At 37.6% G+C, this 21,780-nt stretch overlaps 4 protein-coding genes across 5 annotated transcripts; 3 read left to right on the top strand and 1 right to left on the bottom strand.

The window, feature by feature from the left end:
* Positions 1–113: 113 nt before the first annotated feature.
* On the bottom strand, positions 114–5,795 carry LOC144657813 (bifunctional peptidase and arginyl-hydroxylase JMJD5-like). The gene is made up of 10 exons (XM_078518178.1): positions 5,378–5,795; positions 4,154–4,361; positions 3,612–3,725; positions 3,013–3,167; positions 2,559–2,650; positions 2,266–2,338; positions 1,775–1,847; positions 1,575–1,610; positions 711–821; positions 114–466 (listed from the first exon to the last, which is right to left on the bottom strand). Exons 1-10 carry the CDS (start codon positions 5,635–5,637, stop codon positions 215–217), a joined length of 1,374 nt encoding a protein of 457 aa, XP_078374304.1. The 5' UTR covers positions 5,638–5,795; the 3' UTR covers positions 114–214.
* On the top strand, positions 5,789–8,780 carry LOC144657815 (ankyrin repeat domain-containing protein 49-like). Its single transcript, XM_078518180.1, has 2 exons — positions 5,789–6,427; positions 8,506–8,780. The coding sequence occupies exons 1-2, from the start codon at positions 5,950–5,952 to the stop codon at positions 8,760–8,762; spliced, it is 735 nt and encodes a 244-aa protein (XP_078374306.1). The 5' UTR covers positions 5,789–5,949; the 3' UTR covers positions 8,763–8,780.
* A 465-nt stretch (positions 8,781–9,245) lies between these two features.
* LOC144657812 (signal recognition particle receptor subunit beta-like) lies at positions 9,246–17,667 on the top strand. The gene is made up of 8 exons (XM_078518176.1): positions 9,246–9,806; positions 11,028–11,122; positions 14,617–14,694; positions 15,251–15,336; positions 15,835–15,894; positions 16,245–16,321; positions 16,547–16,601; positions 17,162–17,667. Exons 1-8 carry the CDS (start codon positions 9,698–9,700, stop codon positions 17,373–17,375), a joined length of 774 nt encoding a protein of 257 aa, XP_078374302.1. The 5' UTR covers positions 9,246–9,697; the 3' UTR covers positions 17,376–17,667.
* A 564-nt stretch (positions 17,668–18,231) lies between these two features.
* LOC144656665 (uncharacterized) lies at positions 18,232–21,086 on the top strand. 2 transcript variants are annotated; one of them, XR_013571351.1, is made up of 3 exons: positions 18,232–18,804; positions 19,936–20,299; positions 20,790–21,086. XR_013571351.1 is itself a non-coding variant. In XM_078516907.1 (2 exons), the coding sequence occupies exons 1-2, from the start codon at positions 18,349–18,351 to the stop codon at positions 20,050–20,052; spliced, it is 573 nt and encodes a 190-aa protein (XP_078373033.1). In that variant the 5' UTR covers positions 18,232–18,348; the 3' UTR covers positions 20,053–21,086. The 2 variants fall into 2 exon arrangements, 1 of the variants encoding a protein (XP_078373033.1); XM_078516907.1 differs by having other exon boundaries at positions 19,936–21,086.
* The last annotated feature ends 694 nt before the right edge of the window (positions 21,087–21,780 follow it).

Here is a 21,780-nt window from a genome sequence, read left to right as displayed (position 1 = left end):
TTTTAAACGCTGATGAAATGAAAGATTTTTAAAAATATTGGCTAACTAGACAGAAACTTATTTCTAAAATCCCAAACGCTATGCGCACAAGAAACAAAAAATCATACAGCTCCTTAAATTAATTTAATGTTTATTTCTTATCTCTTTACGCATGCATTGTATCACAGGAAAGTTATTACTATAATTATTAAATACAGGTATAAATTTAATACAATTATAATTCCTGGTGTTCATTTTGTGTCTCCGTCTCTGGACTCTTATTCACCTCATTACGTCTTTCTTCTATAAAATCTCTCACTGCCTCGTCTAGTTGCTCGGAGTATTTTTCCAGGAAAATCTGGAAATCCTCCAAGTTTTTGTCCTCTCTCAAGAGGAATTCCTCAACATGTGGCGGCTGTTCTCCAATCGACTGTAACAGAGCAGTGACTCGGTCATCTCGACGCCGAGACTTTCCTATGTAATTTACCTGCAAAACAAATACATAATCATCAGGGGCTAGCTTGATCTATGTCGCCTATGTCGCCTTTTCTTAACAGTCACACTCAAACTCTTACAATCAAATCCACCTTTCAGATAAGTCCTACATGTGGCTAATCCGTGTGCCATAGATCGTGGTTTCCTGATTTGCAGTTCCCGAGTAAAATTTGGAGTAAAATTCCAGAGGTTTTCGAGTCCTCATCGGATTTCCAGTCTCATTCTATGTTCCCTACCTCGCCTGGTGGTGTCTGCCCAAAAGCTTCATCTACTACGTCAGCGGTAACGGACATGACGTCATCCTCTGTCAGGTGACCATCCTGGTCTTTATCAAGCAACACAAACCGCTGTGTAAAACAAAACGCATCAAAAGTCAGAAAAAAAATCAAGTGTCATTTTATACGCTTCTTATCCCATAGCTTCCGAGTTTTTTTACTAAATCCAAAGAGCGCTCGCTGCTGATTGTTAAAAGAGAAGATAAGAACCTCGCTCACAACACAGGAGAAGTTTTACTTTATGCTGCAAAAGATTGTACTTTTCAAAGATGTGAAACAAAAAACGGAAAAAGAACTCCTGAGGCTTCGGTTATCTAAGAAGATTTTAATTGGAAATGTTTTGCAAAACCAATTTTCGTCCAGGATAACATTCAGCGAACACTAGAAGTGGTTTTGCTTTTTCCACTGCCATTTTCATTTTCCATTTCCACTGCCATTTCCATTTTTTATTGTTAGCGGTTACTAATTTTAGCGATTTTTTTTCTGAGTAAGATTTCGCGATTTTCCGAAAATTTAAAAAAGCGGTTTCGTGTAAACAAGTTTTAAATATATTTATACCTAAGATGGAAATACATGTTCAATAAAGGAATAAACTCACTTAAAATTTAACGAACATTTGCATTGCCAACAAGCACAGAGTTAATTAAAAATGTCAGAAAAATGGGTCCGGCATTTTTTTTTTTATTTAAATTTGACCGAAACAAATTTTAGCGAGTCTTCAATTTTGCGATTTTCGTCCAACTTGCTATTAGTAGCCGCTAACAATAGTAATCTTAAGGTAACTTGTTTAGTAGAAATAGTATAAAAAAGCACATATCTGTTTACCTCTTTAGTAATGAGTCTTTCTCCAGTGTGCTCTCCCTAAAGGAATTAAAAAAGCAAGATATTGAAGCACAAAACATAAAACCCTTTACAAAGTGTACTGAGCTCTGAAAACTCAAAAAAGCATTTTAAGCGTTTTTATTATAATGGTTAGCAGAAAAGAGCATTCGCATAACCGAGTTATCAGAAGATAATTCTCTTACCACAATTAAAGGATTGATGACATCAAATGACACTGATCCGTCATGTTCCTTGATCACTTTGAGAGCCATGAACCTACAACGCACACACATATATACATGTACCCACTGTATTAACACGGCAGTTCAACACTGATACAATCAGTGAAATTGTGAAAACGAGGAAAAATAATAAATATTGACTGTAAATCCACTGTTTGTTGTAACTGGTACTCAGTGATATGACACAGATCAGTTAATTTCTTAATATCCGCAATAGCCTCGTAGGCTCGCAATGCGTGCATAGAGCTAGATAATATTATTCACAGTAAGTTGAATAAGGTGGACAGGTAAATGACGTCCTCAGAAGGCACAGAAGTGTTAGAGCTCAAATGATGGCATATATCCAGAGACATTATAACTGTGTCCTCCCATGTTTGCTGAATTTAAAAAAACTCTCTTGAACAATCTACAGAGACCAGTGAGACATTCTTCAATGTTTGTTTGTCACAAACCTTAACTGTTCGCCAGTTGTGAACTTAAAGTTACTCAGCTTGGCTTTTGATGAATCAATGCTTCCTTCATTTACTGTTAAAAGAAAACAAGATAAACAAATTAAAAGGCACTGACTGGGACAAGTTAGATAATATGTCATCTCTATTGTCCCTATCCAGTTTTTCCTACCAACAGGCAAACTGAAATATAATGTGACTCGTATAATTTTCCCACAGTGCTTATAACTTTACACTGCATACATGATCTATTTTAAGAAACATAATTTAACTATTAAGAAAGCAGCTTTTCTCACCTTCACAGTCTGTTGAGTTAAACCTGCTGAGCGGAGTCCACCAAATGTTCACAGCAATGTTTCGAAACAATGAAGTCACTTGATGAGCCCATCTAGAAGTCAAATAATGTTGCAGACTTTAAAAACAGTTATCTCTTTGCATATAAGTGTACTGTTACTTAGCATTAGTTACGTAATTACCTACTTTTTTAGCTTGTTGTGATCTGCAAAGCTTACTTAATCAAGAGGTCAGGTGTTTGAGCTTGGCCAGCATCCTTACATTGTTATGTTCATAAAATTGTTCAAAACTCACTGGGGAGCCTGGGATGGACTAGCATCCTACCGTGTGGGAGTACCCTTAGTCACTTTCATGTCAGCCTACAGAAACCTGATAAACCATGAGGTCCTTAGCGAAATATATTAAGCAAAACACTATGTGGTTTTAACCTCTGCACACATGACATGCCTTTCTTACCCAAAAGGAATAAACATGCAGTCACCAGCTTCCAGACGTGCAGACCACCATGGAAGATTTTGCAGACTTGGATATTTATACATGTCAACTTTATCAACATTTGCACTGCAGTAGTCACCCTCACCATGATCCATGTCAATTAACTTGCTGTGTTCCTAACATTTAATGAGTCATGTGTAAATGAGATCAGCAGGTTATGAATATAACATAAAACTGGTTATGTCTTGTTGGACACAAAAATGTTTAGAGATTTTGTTTACCTTGCGCAAATGACACAATTCGTATCTTGCATGGTTATCCTTTATATTATTTCCATTTTTTGCTTTACATTCTTTTAAACTATTTATATTTTCATGAATCATTCTTCATGGTATCCTAAGAAGAACAGAAGCAGGCACAAACCAAACCCCTGAATCAGCACAATTTTAGTGAACACAGCTTCATTACTATCACAATAGGCTGGCAATGCATGCATAGAGCTACAGCTACACAGCTCTCTTCAAGCATTGTGCCATCTGCACACATTGCATGCCTATGATGCAGCTTATATTTCAGGTATGACAAGTTCAGTACACATGTTAAGTACATAAGATTCATACCAGGTCCACTATAAACCACTCCTTGACTCCACTGATCATACAGTTAATATTGTCTACAGTGTCCATGTGAAGAAATGATTTGGAACCTCCACTACTAAACCACATAACTGTATCCTAAGAACAGAAAACACAGACATGTGTTACATGCAGGGTCTAACCAATTAATGATCAGCAGACAGAGGGGGGGGGGAGATCCCCACGACGTACAACCCCCCTCCCTCTTGAATCTTTTTACAGTTCATTGAGATTATAATATTTTTTAACTAACAAGTAAAAAAAATGGGATTAAAATTGTACTGCCAGATTCTTTTAACAAAATTATCACCTTCAAGTCAAACTTTATTCTTCAATTTAGTTTGGCACGGCAGTAGCACAACATTTGGAAATAGCCTAAGTTATTTGCTGTATGTAGTGCTACTCAATTATTAATAACCCCCATCTCCCTTATTCCCCCTTCCCAAGACGTATGTCTGAAATACACGTCGATCAGAGGAACAAATTACAATCCTTGCAAGGAGGTTGGGTCTGAGGTAATTTCTTACTTGTAGCCTGGATGTAAATCCTCCACACAAGAGACATGTTGGAAGGGAAAACTCGTCCCACATTTGCTCAGGTAAAGTATCCACTAGATATCTGTCTGAATCATTATAAATTGCCAAGAATTCTGTGAGGGTTAACTCATCAGCAGGCCTAGCTCTGTTTTCCTTTTTACCATAATCCACTCTTACAATAACATCTCCATATTTTTCCCTAAGAAAAGAAGCATACTCTCAATAAGAATATAGTTAACTCAAGCACCTAAACTATACATTATAAAGTGACACTCTGATATGTAAAATATTTATTATTGTTGTAAAGACCTCCAAACATGTTTTGAGATCTTGTTAATATAAAGTTTCAGGTTTAGGGAATCTATCATCCCATATTTTTATTTATTTAATTTTTTGTCTGACAGGTGACAAACCCAATTTCGCTAGAGGGGGTTATGGGATTTAAAATCAGAATTTAAACCATTTCATTTGGAAGCTATAGCAACATTTGATGACTTCAAAAATTTTCAAGAGCATATCAGTGTGTCATGATAAAACAAAAGTGAACTCCGAGAAAACAACATCAACTTATTCTTTTATTTTCCTTTTCCACATGGGAGCTTTGATAAAGAGCTATGGGAACGGGAACCAGAAACAAAATGGGAAACAAAACATTTTATTATTAGCCCTTTATTCAAATGGCTTTTATTAGCACTGTCTCATTAACTCACTGAAAAGCCATTGTTCAAAAATAATATATGTATTCAGCTTGAGTTTTTAAGCTTTTTTTGTTTCTTGCACTCACAACATTCAGTTTAAATGTAAGCAACATCAAAATATTTTAACCCTTATATATATAAGTTTAAATTTTAATACATGGTAAAACAAATTTTCATAACGATATACTATAAATGATATTACCAGCCTTTCTTTTGTCCATTTAACGTTAGTAAACTTCGAAGCAAAACTTGTCTACAATTTATCTGTAAAATTCAAGATTTCCTAATCTCAGGCCTAGTACTCATCTGAAGATATAAACTCTTTGTTTTGGAAAGTTTTAATTTCCCCTTCTCTAGAAACCTACTGAGAAGCCTGGCGTGAGCGTGCGGGGGATAAGTTTAAATATTAATTACAAGTGTCAACAACTAGTAAGCTTACTTAACGTGAAAATCGAGAAATAAACAAAGTTTATACACAAGATCTTAGACATCTTAGCTAATCTTACAAGTATTTTACCTTATGTAACTGTCCGTCCACAGTTCAAATCCAGAAGATAATCTAGCAGCTCCCTTAAAAATAACTGGTTGATTGGCCATAACATATTCCTTGAAGAAGACTTCAGGAGTTGGTACATGATCTATGCTCTTTATCTCCCCCTCAGCCGCTCTGTGGGAACCCAGCGGCTGGAGATGGCCAGCAGGAACATTTTCGCTCTTACAAAAGTGGAAAAATCCACTAAAACTTACAACATACAATAAGAACATTTTCAACAGCATGCCCTTTTGTTTGCTACTCTTGACCGCATGAATTATTTAACTGAAGTAAAAACAAGGTGAATATTTCCTTTGTTTGAATGATCACTAATTATATGCAAAGTTGTGCAAGGCGTTCTTTTCCCTTTAACTCCCGGTCACAGACCTGGGAACGAGGTTTGCGATTCCAACATGGCGGATGGCAGCGAGCACATTTGAGAAAAACCTGAAAGATGCGACGAAAAAAAGAACAGTTTCGAATTTTCTTGGCCTCATTTGCTTAACGATATATACAAGTGTAGTTTTTGTTTAAATCGACTGCTTGAAAGACTAATAATGACAGATAATATTTCGTCCATAGACGCTTCCTGCGAAGAGGGTGAAGAAGACTTTCAATCTGAAGAAGTTCAGACAAAAAACACAGGAAAAGGCGAAATTCGAGATAAAAATCCCGAAAACGAAGATGTAGACTTTCTTCCTGCAGGAAGGGTTCCAGCTGACGAGGATAGCGAAGCTAATCAGTCGACCTGCAGCTTGCTAAAAATTGAGGAAGAATTCCCGGATCAGGAACCTTCACCGGAACCGGAACTACTTCTGAAATCGTCTGAGAAAGGAAGAGTTGATCATGTAGTGTCGATATTAGACAAAGAAACCTCACTTGTGAACTGTAAAGACAGCGATGGCTACACGCCACTTCATAGAGCCTCGTATAACGGACATGCTAATGTGGTGAGAGTTCTTTTACAAAGAGGAGCTGATGTAGACGCAAGGACAGAGGATGGATGGCAACCTTTACACTGCGCGTGCAGATGGGGTGAATATATTACACTGAATATACATGGCAAACTGGGGAGGGACTGGGATAGGGTGAATATATTAAACTGAATATACTTTGTGAGCTGGGGAGCGACTGAAAGGGGGCAGAAGGTTCCTGTGGAGGTCCTTGTGGGACAGAAAATGGGTTGCAACCTTTACAATGCGCGTGCAGATGGGATGAATATATTACACTGAATATATATCGTGATCTGGGGAGGGACTGAAGGGAGGCAGAAGGTTCCCATGGAGTTACTTGTGGGACAGAGGATGGGTTGCAACCTTTACACTGCGCGTGCAGATGGGGCGAATATATTACACTGAATATATATCGTGAGCTGGGGAGCTAGGGACTGAAGGCAGGCAGAAGGTTCCTGTGGAGGTCCTTGTGGTACAGAGGATGGGTAGCAATCTTTACACTGCATGTGCAGATGGGATGGATATGTTGCATTGAATATACAACGCTATCTGGGGAAGGACTCAAGGAAGGCAGAAAATTCCCATGGAGGTACTCGTAGGACAGAGGATGGGTGGCAATCTTTTCACTGCATGTGCAGATGGGATGGATATATTGCATTGAATATACAATGCTATTCGGGGAAGAACTCAAGGGAGGCAGAAGGCTCCCATGGAGGTACTCGTGGGACAGAGGATGGGTGGCAATCTTTACACTGCATGTGCAGATGGGTTGGATATATTGCATTGAATATACAACGCTATTCGGGGAAGGACTCAAGGGAGGCAGAAAATTCCCATGGAGGTACTCGTGGGACAGAGGATGGGTGGCAATCTTTACACTGCATGTGCAGATGGGATGAATATATTGCATTAAATATACAACGCTATCTGGGGAAGGACTCAAGGGAGGCAGAAAATTCCCATGGAGGTACTCGTGGGACAGAGGATGGGTGGAAATCTTTACACTGCATGTGCAGATGGGATGGATATATTGCATTAAATATACAACGCTATCTGGGGAAGGACTCAAGGGAGGCGGAAAATTCCCATGGAGGTACTCGTGGGACAGAGGATGGGTGGCAATCTTTACACTGCATGTGCAGATGGGATGGATATATTGCATTGAATATACAACGCTATTCGGGGAAGGACTCAAGGGAGGCAGAAAATTCCCATGGAGGTACTCGTGGGACAGAGGATGGGTGGCAATCTTTTCACTGCATGTGCAGATGGGATGGATATATTGCATTGAATATACAACGCTATTCGGGGAAGAACTCAAGGGAGGCAGAAAATTCCCATGGAGGTACTCGTGGGACAGAGGATGGGTGGCAATCTTTACACTGCATGTGCAGATGGGTTGGATATATTGCATTGAATATACAACGCTATTCGGGGAAGGACTCAAGGGAGGCAGAAAATTCCCATGGAGGTACTCGTGGGACAGAGGATGGGTGGCAATCTTTACACTGCATGTGCAGATGGGATGGATATATTGCATTAAATATACAACGCTATCTGGGGAAGGACTCAAGGGAGGCAGAAAATTCCCATGGAGGTACTCGTGGGACAGAGGATGGGTGGCAATCTTTACACTGCATGTGCAGATGGGATGGATATATTGCATTGAATATACAACGCTATTCGGGGAAGGACTCAAGGGAGGCAGAAGGTTCCCATGGAGGTACTCATGGGACAGAGGATGGGTGGCAATCTTTACACTGCATGTGCAGATGGGGTGGATATATTGCATTGAATATACATTGCGAACTGGTACTGAGATGGGAAGGGTTCTGTTGAAATACTCTTGGGACAGGGATGGGTGGCAACTATGGTGTAAATATATATATATATATGGTGTAAAGAGATACAGCAGTGCCAATACACCCATATATTAGCACACACATATCACCTGCCATCACTGAGTGGAGTTCTAGATTGGGATGCTAATTAGAAACAATTAAAATGCAAATACAAATCAATTAACTAACTTATTAACACATCTTGCTACATGTAATAGCCCGTTGAGGCCACTTTCAGAATAAAGACAATGTACACTTTAGATAACTAGATACCTATCTGACTGGTGTAATCATACTTCTTGCATGATCTGTTTTATAGGAAAGACAGACGTTGCATCTTTACTGTTACAAAATGGTGCTAACATTAACTCTCAGACCAATGGCAAACAGACGCCCCTGCACTTTGCAGCTAGTGGAGTTGGTGGAACTACGACGTTACAGTTGTTGCTATGTAACAGATGGCTGGATGCTTCTTTACTTAACATGCAGAATGAAACTGCTTATGACATTGCTAAGAGGAGTGGGAAACACTATATACTATTTGAAATGGTTGAAGATTCCATCAATGTTAAATAAAACAATCTGTTAAACTTATTTGTCAGAGATAAATTTATTTATTGTAAAAAAATAAATAAAAGGGTGTCACCTTTGCAACTCTTGAGCCGAAACCACCCTATAAGTATTAAATATAGGTTCGATATTCCGTATTTTAAAGTAGTATCTTAATTGTAGGAATTAGATGTGAATACAAAGAGTGTTGGAAAATGTAGCATAATTTAATGTAAATAGACCAGAATCGTTTTTGTACTTATATTATATTTTAGTTTAAACAGTGTCCCCGATTAGTAAGCTTAAGGCTAGCTAGAAGACTAGACACTTAAATAAAGTTCTTACTATTATTATTATTATTATTATTATTATTATTTATTATTATTATTATTATTATTATTATTATAGATGTCTTAATGAAGAGAGCAAAATGTTAAGCTTTCAGCTGATATTCAGTTAAACTAACTTTAAAAATTATTATTATTTAGCTGGCTACTCGATAACCAGGCTACTTTGAGCAAAAACATTGTTAGTATAAACCTGTTAGGAAGTTGGATAATTTATTTATAAGAGGATAATGCTAAATGCTGAAAGGCTATTTAAAAAATGTTAAAAATGAACAGTTGTCCAAGAAGCGAAGCTTCCAGGGCAACCATGAAATTTTGATGACAATCTTTCAGTCAAGGGCATTACATAATTTATCCTCCATTATACCAACATGCAGGCAAGGGGTCCAAATAGTGAAAACATCATGGTCATATTTACCAGAATAAGTTACATCAACTTAGGCAAAGGCAACAATTCAGTAAATTTGCTTCTTTATCAAATCGGACAGGATTAATCGCGTGATACCTGTAAGCCGATTTTGGGTTTTTGTTCAATCAGCAATATTGTGAAACAATTGGTGTGTCATACACAAAGTATTTATTGAAATAGTCGGGGATCGCGGGCTCACAGAGTTCATGAAACAAAAAATGGCGGCCCGCTCTATGATTATCGACTTATTTGAAAGCCCCAATGGAACTTTATATGGCGTTCTTATCGCTTCCTTCATAGTCATTCTGACTACAGGTTTGTATTTTCACTTTTCCATTACTTAGGCAAGCGAGTTTTAATAAAGAACTGTTTAAAACGAAATGATGTATATGATGACGTGTTCGAACATTGTTCGAACAAAAATGTAGCAGTCCAATTTAAACACACGACCCCACAAGCTTTAAGCTTTAATTTTTATCGTGTTTAAATAAAGTTTATCTATCTATCTATAAACGAAAGCTACTACTAACTAGCCCCAGGGGGGTACTCAGGATATAAAGTGACGGGGATGATAGAAGGATTTTTTTGGGTTTAAATGTTTCGATTCTGGGTTTTTTTTTGGGTAGGAAAATTTGCCATGTATTTTTTTGATTAAAGAAGGGTTTTTTGGGTGTGTAAAATGATCTTAAGATTTGTGGCAGTGCTTTAGTTGCAAAGTTCTGCAAATAAAGTACAAACAAATGTAGGCAAGATTTCCGCACAGCATCCTACATTAATTTATATGCATACAATTTTGTGACTGACTGGTTCTTTTCATGATTGCTGTTTGTGTATAGTGAAAGTATGAAATAGTTGCATACATAATTAGTGTAGGGGGCTGGGCTGGGATTTTTTTGGGTCATGATTTTGGACCCCATTCGATCTTCCCCGTCACTTGAAATCCCGAGTACCCCCCTGGGCTACTAGCTTATGGATTAACTGTAAACTATCTCACTGAATCAACTTGGCGATTTCTAGCTACTTTGCATAAGTTAAGTTTTGTTGTGGTCAGCTCAGGTTCATTGACAGGTTCAAGGTAGGCTAATCAATCATTTGCCATTGTCATAGGCACAGGCAAATAATTGAGAGACCGAGAATCACGACAGTTTGTAATAACCAAGTTTAACAGCTTTTTTCTCATTCAACTAGCATCTGACATTTTTTTATAGAAACCCTCCTGTAAATAAAAATCAATAGTGGCCCATAGGTTTTCAAGCATTTTATTCTGGAGCAGCTTACAGTGTATATTAATCTTTTGATAGTCTGGGCAACACTAACCAAATTTAGTCTTAAACTTGGGCGATAAGCCAGAGTACATTCTGTGTATACCCTATTTCAGATTTGGCGATGAGAATTATTATTACCAACACGTTCTTTTAGATTTGTTTTTGTAGTTGGTTATGGTAGGGGAATCTAGGGTCCAATGGCACCTCTCACTAATTGTCAGCTATATCACCAGTAGTATTTTTATTTATTCTACTTGATTATTTCTTGCAGTCCTGTACCTTTTATTTGGTAGAAGTGGTTCTAGAGGTCGCAGCATAATCTTAGTTGGCCTGACAGACTCTGGGAAAACACTGCTATTCAGCAGAGTAAGTTTGTCTTCATCTTTTTTCTCTCTTAGCAGACCAGCATGTATCTTTGTGGCATTCTTATTCTAGACTCAAAATGGGTTTTTTAATGTGTAGAAAATGCTGTTTTAATTGTAGACTCTGTAAACAAGTGAATGATAAACTTCTTACAATTATTCCAGCTGGTGGTAGGGCAAAAATCACGGCAAAGAACATAGTTAAACTTGGAACTACAGGGAACAACTGCAGTTAGTAACCGGGTGGTAATTTGAACCAGGTTCCTCCAGATTTCAAATCCAGCATCCTAAACTACTTAACCAGGGTTGTCATTAGAAGGCGGGACCTGGGTACCAGTACCAGGATACTCATAAGTCAGTACCTGGCTAATTTAAAATCAAACATAAAGAAATTTGCTTCATTGTGTTCTTTTCTGCCCACTTACTCTCCTTTTGGTGCCTTCCTACTTCAAATTTTAATAAAACCCCTTTTACCCATGCTGCCTCCCATTTATTGTGGCTACTTTTTAAAATAAGGAAGGTATTTTCAAGGTACAAGAATGGTACAGAAGTAGAAGTAACCATTATACTTTATACCATAATCGAGAGAATTCTCACTTGCTGATTGGTCCAAAGTTATGGTCACCTTTCTATGGTCTATAAGAGTGTAGACCGAGGGAAAATGGGAAAATGTGGTCGATTAAATTATTTTATTAAAAAGAAAGATCTTTTTCTGCCTGTGACCAGTTTTCATCATCATTTCAGTCTGTATCTTTTGCATTGTATCAAAACAACAAGTAGATTTGCCTGAGTGTTTTATTTTATTTTTTTTTTTAATTTATTTATTGACACACAAAGAACACTACTTACTTAACAAATACATATACTACCTACGATGCTAATTACAAGACATTACTTATTACATTATTTAATATACATTTTCTTTTTAAATAATAATATCGCAATAACACGCCTTACAATACCTACTATAACAAATATCGCTCTTACAAAAAAATATTACATTATATTACTATTACATTTTAAAGTTACAATCTATTTACAAAGTTCAATTTTTTACTACTAACTCTAATACTAACTGTATGTATTTTATTTTACTATGAAACGAAAAATAAATAAAAAAAATAAATAAATAAATAAATAAATAGATTGCGGCACAACCTCTGGGCGGGGGGCGGGGTAACTTGGGGGACCTTAGGCACAAAGAGTTGTCCATTTTGCTTTGAATTTCGTCAAACTATTATTTTTAACAGCGATTGTGCGTTCATAGAGAATCTTTTGATTGAGTAAGAGAAGGAAGCTATCTAGATTCGGATATGCTGAATTCAACCAGGACAGAAAAATGTGATACTTGGCGATGATGAGGAAATGATTCAGGGCATAAAAATTACTTAAATCTGGTTTATAACCGTAAAAAATATCTGTGTCAATTAAGGTGATATTTTCTGAACGTTTTTCATTCCATCATGCAATAACTTTTTTCCAGAATAATTGTACCGTCGGACACTCATACAGCAAATGAGGTAAAGTTTCGTATGAAGAGCTACAACGATCACAACTGGGAGAACTTTTCAATTTCATTTTGTAAAGTCTGTTATTAGTGGGTAGAATGTTATGTATGACCTTGTATTGGAAACATCTGAGTTTATTTTCTATTGTAACTTTGAATGGCAATTCATAGATGGCTTTAGCAGGAAGACGTTTTTCTATAAGCTTAGTTTCTATGTTTGGGGCTTTAAACACTTTCATAACAAGCAGTTCGCGAGCAGATTTGGCGGTGACATTCGCAAGAGGAAGCTTATTACTGTCAACATCGGTAAGCATTCGTTCGGAATTTAAAATTGATTTTTTCCATTCTTCAGGGATCGCGGTGAGAAGGCCGTAATACGTTAAGAAGTTTACCGTCATACCATATTTATGTTGAAACTCAGACCAGGATAAAAACGTTCTGTTCTCATTTAGCAGATGACCGATTTTAATAACTCCTTTTCTATGCCAAGATGGATAGAAGACTGATTTACCATCTATTTTAATATAGCGGTTATTCCAAATAATTTCGTTTTCATATTCCTTAGCAGAAGAAGGGTCTTTAGAATGTAGCTCCTGCCAGACATTCAATACTTCCTTGTAAAAGGACGGTACATACGAGACGAAATTAAGATCAGATACATTAAAATTACATTCCAAAAGAAACGAACCACCATATTGGGATGTAGCAGATGAGAAGAGGGAGCACCATTTGTTATCACCAGCTTCATATAAACGTTTAACCCATGCTCCCTTTAAAGATTTGTTCATCATGTTGAAGTCTACCATGTTAAGGCCCCCTTTCTCTATAGGACCAATAAGCGTGTTACGTTTGACCTTATCGGGCTTAAAGTTCCATATGAACTTGAAACAAATATCATTAACTTCACAAGAAAAATTTGGTGGTGTTGTGAGAACGGAGGTATTATAAACAAGCTTGGAGATAGCGAGGGTTTTGATGATACAAATTCTTCCCATTAAAGTTAAGCCTCTGGTCGTCCATTGGTTTAATATTTTCTTTAGCGCAACAAGTTTTTCCTCGAAATTAATTTTGTAACTAACAGACTGATCATATGCGAAGGCCACACCTAGCGCGATTACATATTTTTCAGGCCACGAAATATTAAATTTAGAACGTTGACCCAAGTTGCATTTAAGACTGCCCAGCCACATACCCTCCGTTTTAGAAGTATTTATTTTTAAACCTGAACAGCCTCCAAAATCATTTAAAAGATTAAACAAGTGATTAGCTGAGCGATCATCTTTTATAAAGGCTGTGATATCATCCGCGTACATACTTAATTTTAATTCGGTGTCGTTTATTTTCAAACCACTGATATTTTCATTATTCCTAATCGCTTGGCCAAGTACCTCAATTGCCAGGACAAATGATGATATATGAAATGATTCATATATGAACTGCAGATGTATATAAAAGTGATAAATGATCATCGCAGTGAATTTCCAATTTAAGCAATTGGAATAAAGAAGCCTGAAAAAAATTCAGGGCTTCAACGGGATTCGAACCCATGACCTCCGCGATACCGGTGCGATGCTCTACCAACTGAGCTATTGAAGCCACACATTGGGAGCGAGGTCAATTGTGAGTTCATATTTTCCCGTGAGAGGAGTGAAATGATGTAATGTATATGAAATGATTCATATATGAACTGCGGATGTATATGAAAGTGATAACTGATCATCGCAGTGATTTTCCAATTTAAGCAATTGGAATAAAGAAGCCTGAAAAAAAGTCAGGGCTTCGACGGGCTTCAACTGAGCTATTGAAGCCACACATTGGGAGCGAGGTCACGGTAACGGTAACGCGGACGGAGGTCACGGGTTCGAATCCCGTTGAAGCCCTGAATTTTTTTCAGGCTTCTTTATTCCAATTGCTTAAATTGGAAATTCACTGCGATGATCATTTATCACTGAGTGTTTTATGTGACATATTTCTTCTTTTAACATTTTCAGCTTTCTAGTGGAAAATATGTGATGACCCACACCTCAATAAAAGAAAATAAAGATCAATACAAACTTAAAGGCAAAAAGGTAATCACTTAACAGTCACTTTTTCAATGGTATATGAATTCACATTAACTTGTCTCCTCTGATACATGTACAAACACTATGCATATACAAATTCAAAAATTTTATTTACTGAAGTACAAAATTTAAGATCAACTGAGTCAGATTTTATTTTTTCTCCTTGACTATTCTTTTTACCAACTGAGAATTTTAATTTGTGCCTGATATTTAGATTAAACCAAGTTCTACTCAAACCTTTTATTTGAGAAGAATGTATATTTCCACTAACTATGAATTGGAAAACAAAGGTAGGAAAAGTCTGACTGGCGTATCAGTGCGATCCCTTAACAACTTTTTTTTTCCCAGGGTCTCGCTTCCCACCCAAAGAGAAGAGAGTCTCTCTTCTCTTGGCCTTGGGGAAAGAGACAGAGACCCTGGGCTGGGAACGAGACTGATCACTTGACTCTGGTTAGACTGCCTGAAAAATAATCGTTTGCATTTACTGGTAGAATATCAATACCAAAGGAAACTTGGCTTAGTAACTAAGACTCATAACAAATTTGATTTTTCTTACACATAGAGTGGCAAGAGCTTTGACTTGATAGATCTCCCTGGTCATCAGAGGGTAAGATCAAGGTTTATAGAACAATACAAGAACCAGACAAGGTGATTTGAACTTGTTTTGTTTTGTTTTTTGCCAAACTCAAAAGATACAGGAAGTTATTATAACATATTATCGACGTGATGTGCGCTCATTGACCAATGTGATGCTTATCTCATTTCTTCTTGTTGCTGTAGTTTAGTGCTGTTTGCATCTGGGTTCTTCACATTAACTTTAAACAGCATCTCTCTTAGTAGTAAATAATAAAGATGGTAAATTTCAAGCTCGGTCATAAATAGTAAAGAAATTATTCAACATGACACGAGCGTGGGACAAAGAAAAAATCTGAGTCCCCGACGGGAATCGAACCCATGGCCTCCCAGATACCGGTTGGGCGCTCTAAACAACTGAGCTACGAGAGACTTGTTGTGAGCTGGGCCATTTACTAACTTTCCTTTATTTCTTTACTATTTACCAGCATCTCTCTTGTTTATAAGGTACCAGTAGTTTGTGCCTTTTCCTTCGTAATAACAACATATTCCTACAATATTTTTCTTTTCTAGAGGAATCTTGTTTGTTGTTGATAGTGTGAACTTTCCACGAGAAGTACGAGATGTTGCAGAGTGAGTATTATTTACACTTTCAGATCAGAAACTTTAATGATGTGGCTAATCTGATAGCTTGACATTTGTATCATTCTCTCTGGGTGTTAGTCCCTTTGATTGTTGCATCACCTACATGATTCAAACACTGGATTTTAGGTCAAGAAATTCTATACAATAAAATATTTATCCTGCAGCAAAGTTGTGTAAAATGACTGACAATTTTTATTCATCAACATCATCTGGCCAAGTTATTTTTAGCCAACTAGTGCGATGTATGTTTTAACATGATGGGCACTCTTTGTACAGGATACTGACAAAGTGAAACTGTAAGCTTGCAATTCAACATGACTTGCTGTAATTCTTTGTAGGATAATGTATGACATTCTTGGTGACAAGTATTTATCAAAGTCTGCTACCTCTATCCTGGTTGTGTGTAACAAACAAGGTTAGTTCGACTAGGAGCAATGTCTGCATCTGATTACATCTGATTTCCGATAGCAAGTCATCTATATTTTGGCAAAAAAGAAATTAAGACAGACAAAACATGATAGTGAAGACTTAGTCAAAGTGGAAGCATGCACAAGTTTAGCATAGTGGTGTTGAGCTGATAACCATTAAACTTGTTTATTTACATTTTTTGGCTTCTTCTGAATCATGTGTTCTTTTCCAGACCTTACAATGGCCAAGTCCCAGAGTGTAATCAAGTCTCAGTTGGAAAAGGAAATGTAAGAACATTTAATTGCACCTTGTCTAACCAATGGTGGTATAAGATGTTTGCCTCAAAATGGTCTTCATGGCAGGCTCTACATGTATTTTATGTTTTACAGTGCCACATCCTTGTTATTGTTGTGCATTACTTTGTACTACCCCCAGCACAAATATACCAATTGGGTGGCTGTGAAGACTATTGTGAAACTCAGAAAGAAGCATATGTTGCCAACAAAAATCAACCCTAGTTTAGTTGCAAGTGCTAAATGTGATTTTTTTTTTCTTGTGTTGAGGTTCCAGGGGTGAAGTAGGGAACTCCATTATAAAATTGTTATGGTGGTGTGCAGAATTTTTTTAGTTAAAAAATTGCTTCCATTTTCAGGTGTGTAAAGCTTGCTGCCATTTTTTTTTTTTTTGGTTGGGGGACTTTGGGGCATTGTATTTATCGTATGGGTATTTAGGGGGGGGAGGCAGATGTTAAATTTTAACATTATTCAAGCATGGCTGTGTTGTATTTTCTTGACTTCTGCTCCCCCTCAATCTCCTCTGGGAGTTAAGGTGACATTTCTATTTTCAGTAACACACTGCGCGTGACACGTGCCGCTGCCCTAGAAGGTCAAGATGGCGGCTCAACTAGCACCGCTGTGTATTTTGGAAAGAAAGGCAAGGATTTTGAGTTCAGTCACGTGTTACCAGTGGCGGTGGAGTTTGCAGAGTGCAGTGCTAAAGGACAGGCGGACGGGGAAGCTGATATTTCTGCAGTGGAAAAATGGCTGGAAAAGATCGCATGACCACATCACACTAAACTGAAACAGGACCGGCTGTGTAAATGAAGAATGGTTTAATTGAGTTAACACGCAAGTCTGTAAACCATCACTAGGCTGAGACTAAACCATCCTTGCCATGTGGATTTATAGCCGCATTTTATGTAGACCGTGTTTAGGCGTGGCGTAACAAGTGTTACTTTTGTTTTCACCTTGTTTAGATCACGACTTCGTTAACACTGTCTAATCTGCGTATAAAATAATGAATCCTAATAACTTGAGCTATGAGAAGAGAAAAATAAAGTATATATTTAACGTGTCTCAACGTGGTGTTGTAACACATGAAACTCTTTCTTAAACATCTCTGGGTGTTTTTACCAAGTCAGTAAATAAAATCCACCTTCGTCCAACATCTATGGAAAAGAAAATCTTGTTGGACATGCACACGGTTTTGTCAATAATCCTCCCCTCACTGGAACATATCTTTTCGTGGTCCTAAGCCAGTCTTTGTGAAAAGTTTTTTTCTAACCGTAATCCCATACACGAATAAATGTAGTCTGTATAGTGGACAAAGAGCCCATGTCTGTTAATCAAGAATATTAAAATTCCACTTGATACAAAGAGTTCAATAATTATTGAAATTGTTAATTTCTATTGGACATGTTCTCTAAGCCCTGCTATTTAATAATTTTTTAATCTGTCGAGATGTGCCTATTCAAAACATTTTAAAAATCCTCGCATGATTTTATTTGACGTGTCAAAAAGAAAAGGATGGTTATTAAAATGAGCAAATTACTTAAGCCCGTTGTCAGGGCAACGATTAATAAGATTTGCATTTGAAAAGAACTTTCAATAAAAATTTCAACACAAACACTGAATTTGTTAAACAATGAACGATGAAACGGTAATATTAGTAGGTGAAAAAGCTTGCTGTCGATTGCCTGCTCTAGAGATAACACTCAAGGATTTATAAATTGAGTACTGAAGTCATGAGCGAAAAATGTCTACGAATTCTGATGTAGAAACATTGTCGGATAAGAATAGCACAGGTGAAAATGTTATTGGCGAAGATGAGCATTTCAAGAGCAATTACACAAATCAAATGGAACAGAGTTCAACGTCACGAGAAACTGAAATGAAAACTGAAGAAAGTGTTGCGAGTTATACTGAACAAAAAACTGAAGAAGTGTCTTGCGAGAATGGCACCGGTGATTCACATTTTGAATCAAGGCCACCAAGCTTGTCGTTCAATTCGGACTCGACTGTTAACAGTTACGTGACTGAGGAAGGAAGACTTGAAGCGAATTCGCCGGCTTTAGCAAGTGATAAGCCTGACACAGTCCCTGTTGCTGAAAGCACTGATGGTCAGCGAAACGGACTCCTGGCAACCGAAGAAAATCCCTTCCTTCAGTCAGTGAAATATTTGGAAAAGCATCAGATTCTAAGACTATTTCAGGTGAGGTTTGTTGTGTACAACGAAGCCGTTTCAGAGTCAATAACTTTTAATAAAACGATATATGACCGGCAGAACTATAAAGGATTCATTTTTCAGCCGATTCTTATCATGATAAAATTTGCTAGTCAGCTTTTTCGTCTCCACCGATCGATAGCTCTTGTTATTATGCCTGCTGGAACAACAAGCAGAATTAAATCTCAACATAAGACGATAAAAGCGCCGGTGGATAATTCGCAAACGATTAACATACTGAGCGATATTTTCATGCTTGAATTACATTTTCAAATTAATTAAAAATGATATTTATTAGAATACATTTAAATTGGCTCGTTTTAAATTGGGTATAATCGTCACCAGACCTAAACTTTTACAGTTCTTGATTTTCTTGGTAGCAAAGCGAATAATAGTCAAAATCCAGCAGACGTAGACCATCAGAAAACATGCCTGTAAACGCAGATTAGAATTTTTTCTTTTCAAGATATTCAGTTGTTTTTGCTCAGTGCTTTATAGCGATATAAAATTTCAATTTTTTTAATCCGTTAATTTGGTGTTCTGAACAAAGAGAGAGATTGGTTAACCGAGAAAAGGTTTAGCCTGCAATAAATGAAAAGAAAAGCAGCTGTCAATCATGGGCGATTGCTGTGCGAAATGTCAACTGTCTGACTGACTGACTGACTGCGACGACTGACTGACTGACTGACTGACTGACTGGCTGGCTGACTGACTGACTGACTGACTGACTGACTGACGGACGGACGGACAGACTGACTGACTGACTGACTGTCTGACTGGCTGGCTGGCTAGCTGGCTGGCTGACTGACGGACTGACTGACTGACTGACTGACTGACTGGCTGGCTGACGGACGGACGGACGGACGGACGTACAGACTGACTGACTGACTGACTGACTGACTGACTGACTGTCTGACTGGTCTGTCTGTCTGTCTGCCTGCCTGCAAGATACTGGCTGGTCTGGCTGACTGACTGACTGACTGACTGACTGACTGGTTGGCTGGCTGACGACTCTGGTTTGCTGGCTGGCAAGATAACTGGCTGGCAACTGGCTGACTGACAATATAAACGGTACCGAAGGAGCGCTCTTCTTACCCCGCTGTTCATTTGTTTTTACAGAACTTCGCAGCCCAAATCGTGTACAAGAAACCCGATAACCCACTGCAGTATCTGGTTGATGAGTTGGAGAGGTCCCGGGAAGAGGAGGTGCAGCCAGAAACACGTGACAGCACGTGACGTTCTTATTTGACAACCGCTGACCACTTGACATAACGCAGTCGTGTCAGATAAAGAAATAAGAAAGAGAGAGGGATAATCTTCTGGCAAGTCTGAAAGTTTTGGCCTAAATATGCCACAATGTGCAGGGGCGCGCCACCTGGCTCAGGCGGATATCAAGCTTATACTGGTTCATTCCCTCAAACAAAACAAAATTGGCCACGAGTGACTGATGGGATTGTTAAGTCTCCCCTTTATCGAGGAGAGAGTACCTTATTGTTACTTATTTTCGCGGGACTTAATTTTCGCGATTTTCGCGATTTTCAAAAAATCGCGAAATTAAAGACCCGCGAAAAAAGGTTCTCGCGAAAAATAACGACGCGAACTTTAATGCCCTTCTACATAATTCGTTACAATTAATCAACGTTATGGTCAGTTTACCACATAATGTTCTTGGTACAGTCGTCAAACTAGCTCTACTTTGTTACAAAAGAACATGTCAAACTGTTTTAAGCTTCGTTTTGTTATGTGGTTTTGTTCAGTGCCATTGGAAACTATTTTCGTAGAAAATTAAAATCAGTTGTGTTAATTTTGAGACTTACCATTTGTTAATGTAGACTAGTATTTTGACACAGTTTTCGCGAAATTTAGTTCCTTTAAATGTATTCTTTTGGCCAAATCGCGAAATTTAAGTCCCGCGAAATATGCCCGTTATATTTTCGCGAAATTAAGTTCCCGCGAAAATTAGCAACAATAAGGTAAACGAATGAACATACAAAGCATACAAGTTATCAACATGTAATCTATCAAATAACTGAGGAGAGACTAAACGAATGAACATACAAAGCATACAAGTTATCAACATGTAATCTACAGGTGATGAGAATAAAGACAGTCACATGACCTAATGTTATTGTTAATACGAGACTGGGTGTTTTTCAGGTTGTATGCAAAGGATTTCAATTTTTAGATCACTTCTTTAAGTTAACTTGTCCGTTCCTTTGTACTATTTTGCTATATGTGCTGTAATCAAACGCTAAAAATGAATAAATGAAAAAAACAATGTTTATATTTGTTCTTGGTAAGCTAAGAGATGATAATAATAATAATAATTTGCTAATAATAATTTGCTAAGTCGACAAGAGCTAACTGGAAGAACAGCAAAGTACTTGTCTGATTTTGTCCTTCACTGCTTGTCTCACTTCGTCTATCTATATATTGGCTAAAAGATAAACAGCAAAATCACCACTCCAAAGGTTAGCGACTTACGCCAGTTGCAACAACAGTGCACTGTAATCGCACTATGTTGAGTTGATTTGATTTGCTCGGTTGTTGAGCATGGTCTTGCACTTGTCGTTTGCTGATGACGGAGGGTGATAGGAATCTTTATGTAAGAAAGGATCGAGCCGTTACTAGACACAGAAGTATACCTATAAAGCTATACGATTTGCTTATTAGTACATTTCAAAAATGCATAGACTGCAAAAAACAGTTGTTTAATTTCCTTAAATTGCCGCTCAGAATAGGCATACATAGATTGTGCTCAGCAACTTTTGAGCAACTTTTAGCGTCTTGAGCAACTTTTTGTAGTACCGCAACCTAGGGCAACTTTTGCCTTCCTTGGCAACTTTTGAGCAACAAATTGATATAAAACCGATCCAAACTATAAAGTCGTTTCATTCGGGGATTTTTATCTTTTTTCTATTTTTTTATTTTTATTTTTTATCTATTATTAAAATTATGTTAAGT

Source organism: Oculina patagonica, chromosome 6 (genome assembly GCF_052425735.1).
Source record: "Oculina patagonica isolate OP01 chromosome 6, crgOcupat, whole genome shotgun sequence".
In the NCBI taxonomy this organism is placed as follows: domain Eukaryota; kingdom Metazoa; phylum Cnidaria; class Anthozoa; order Scleractinia; family Oculinidae; genus Oculina; species Oculina patagonica.
This window is presented reverse-complemented; position numbering and strand designations above follow the sequence as displayed.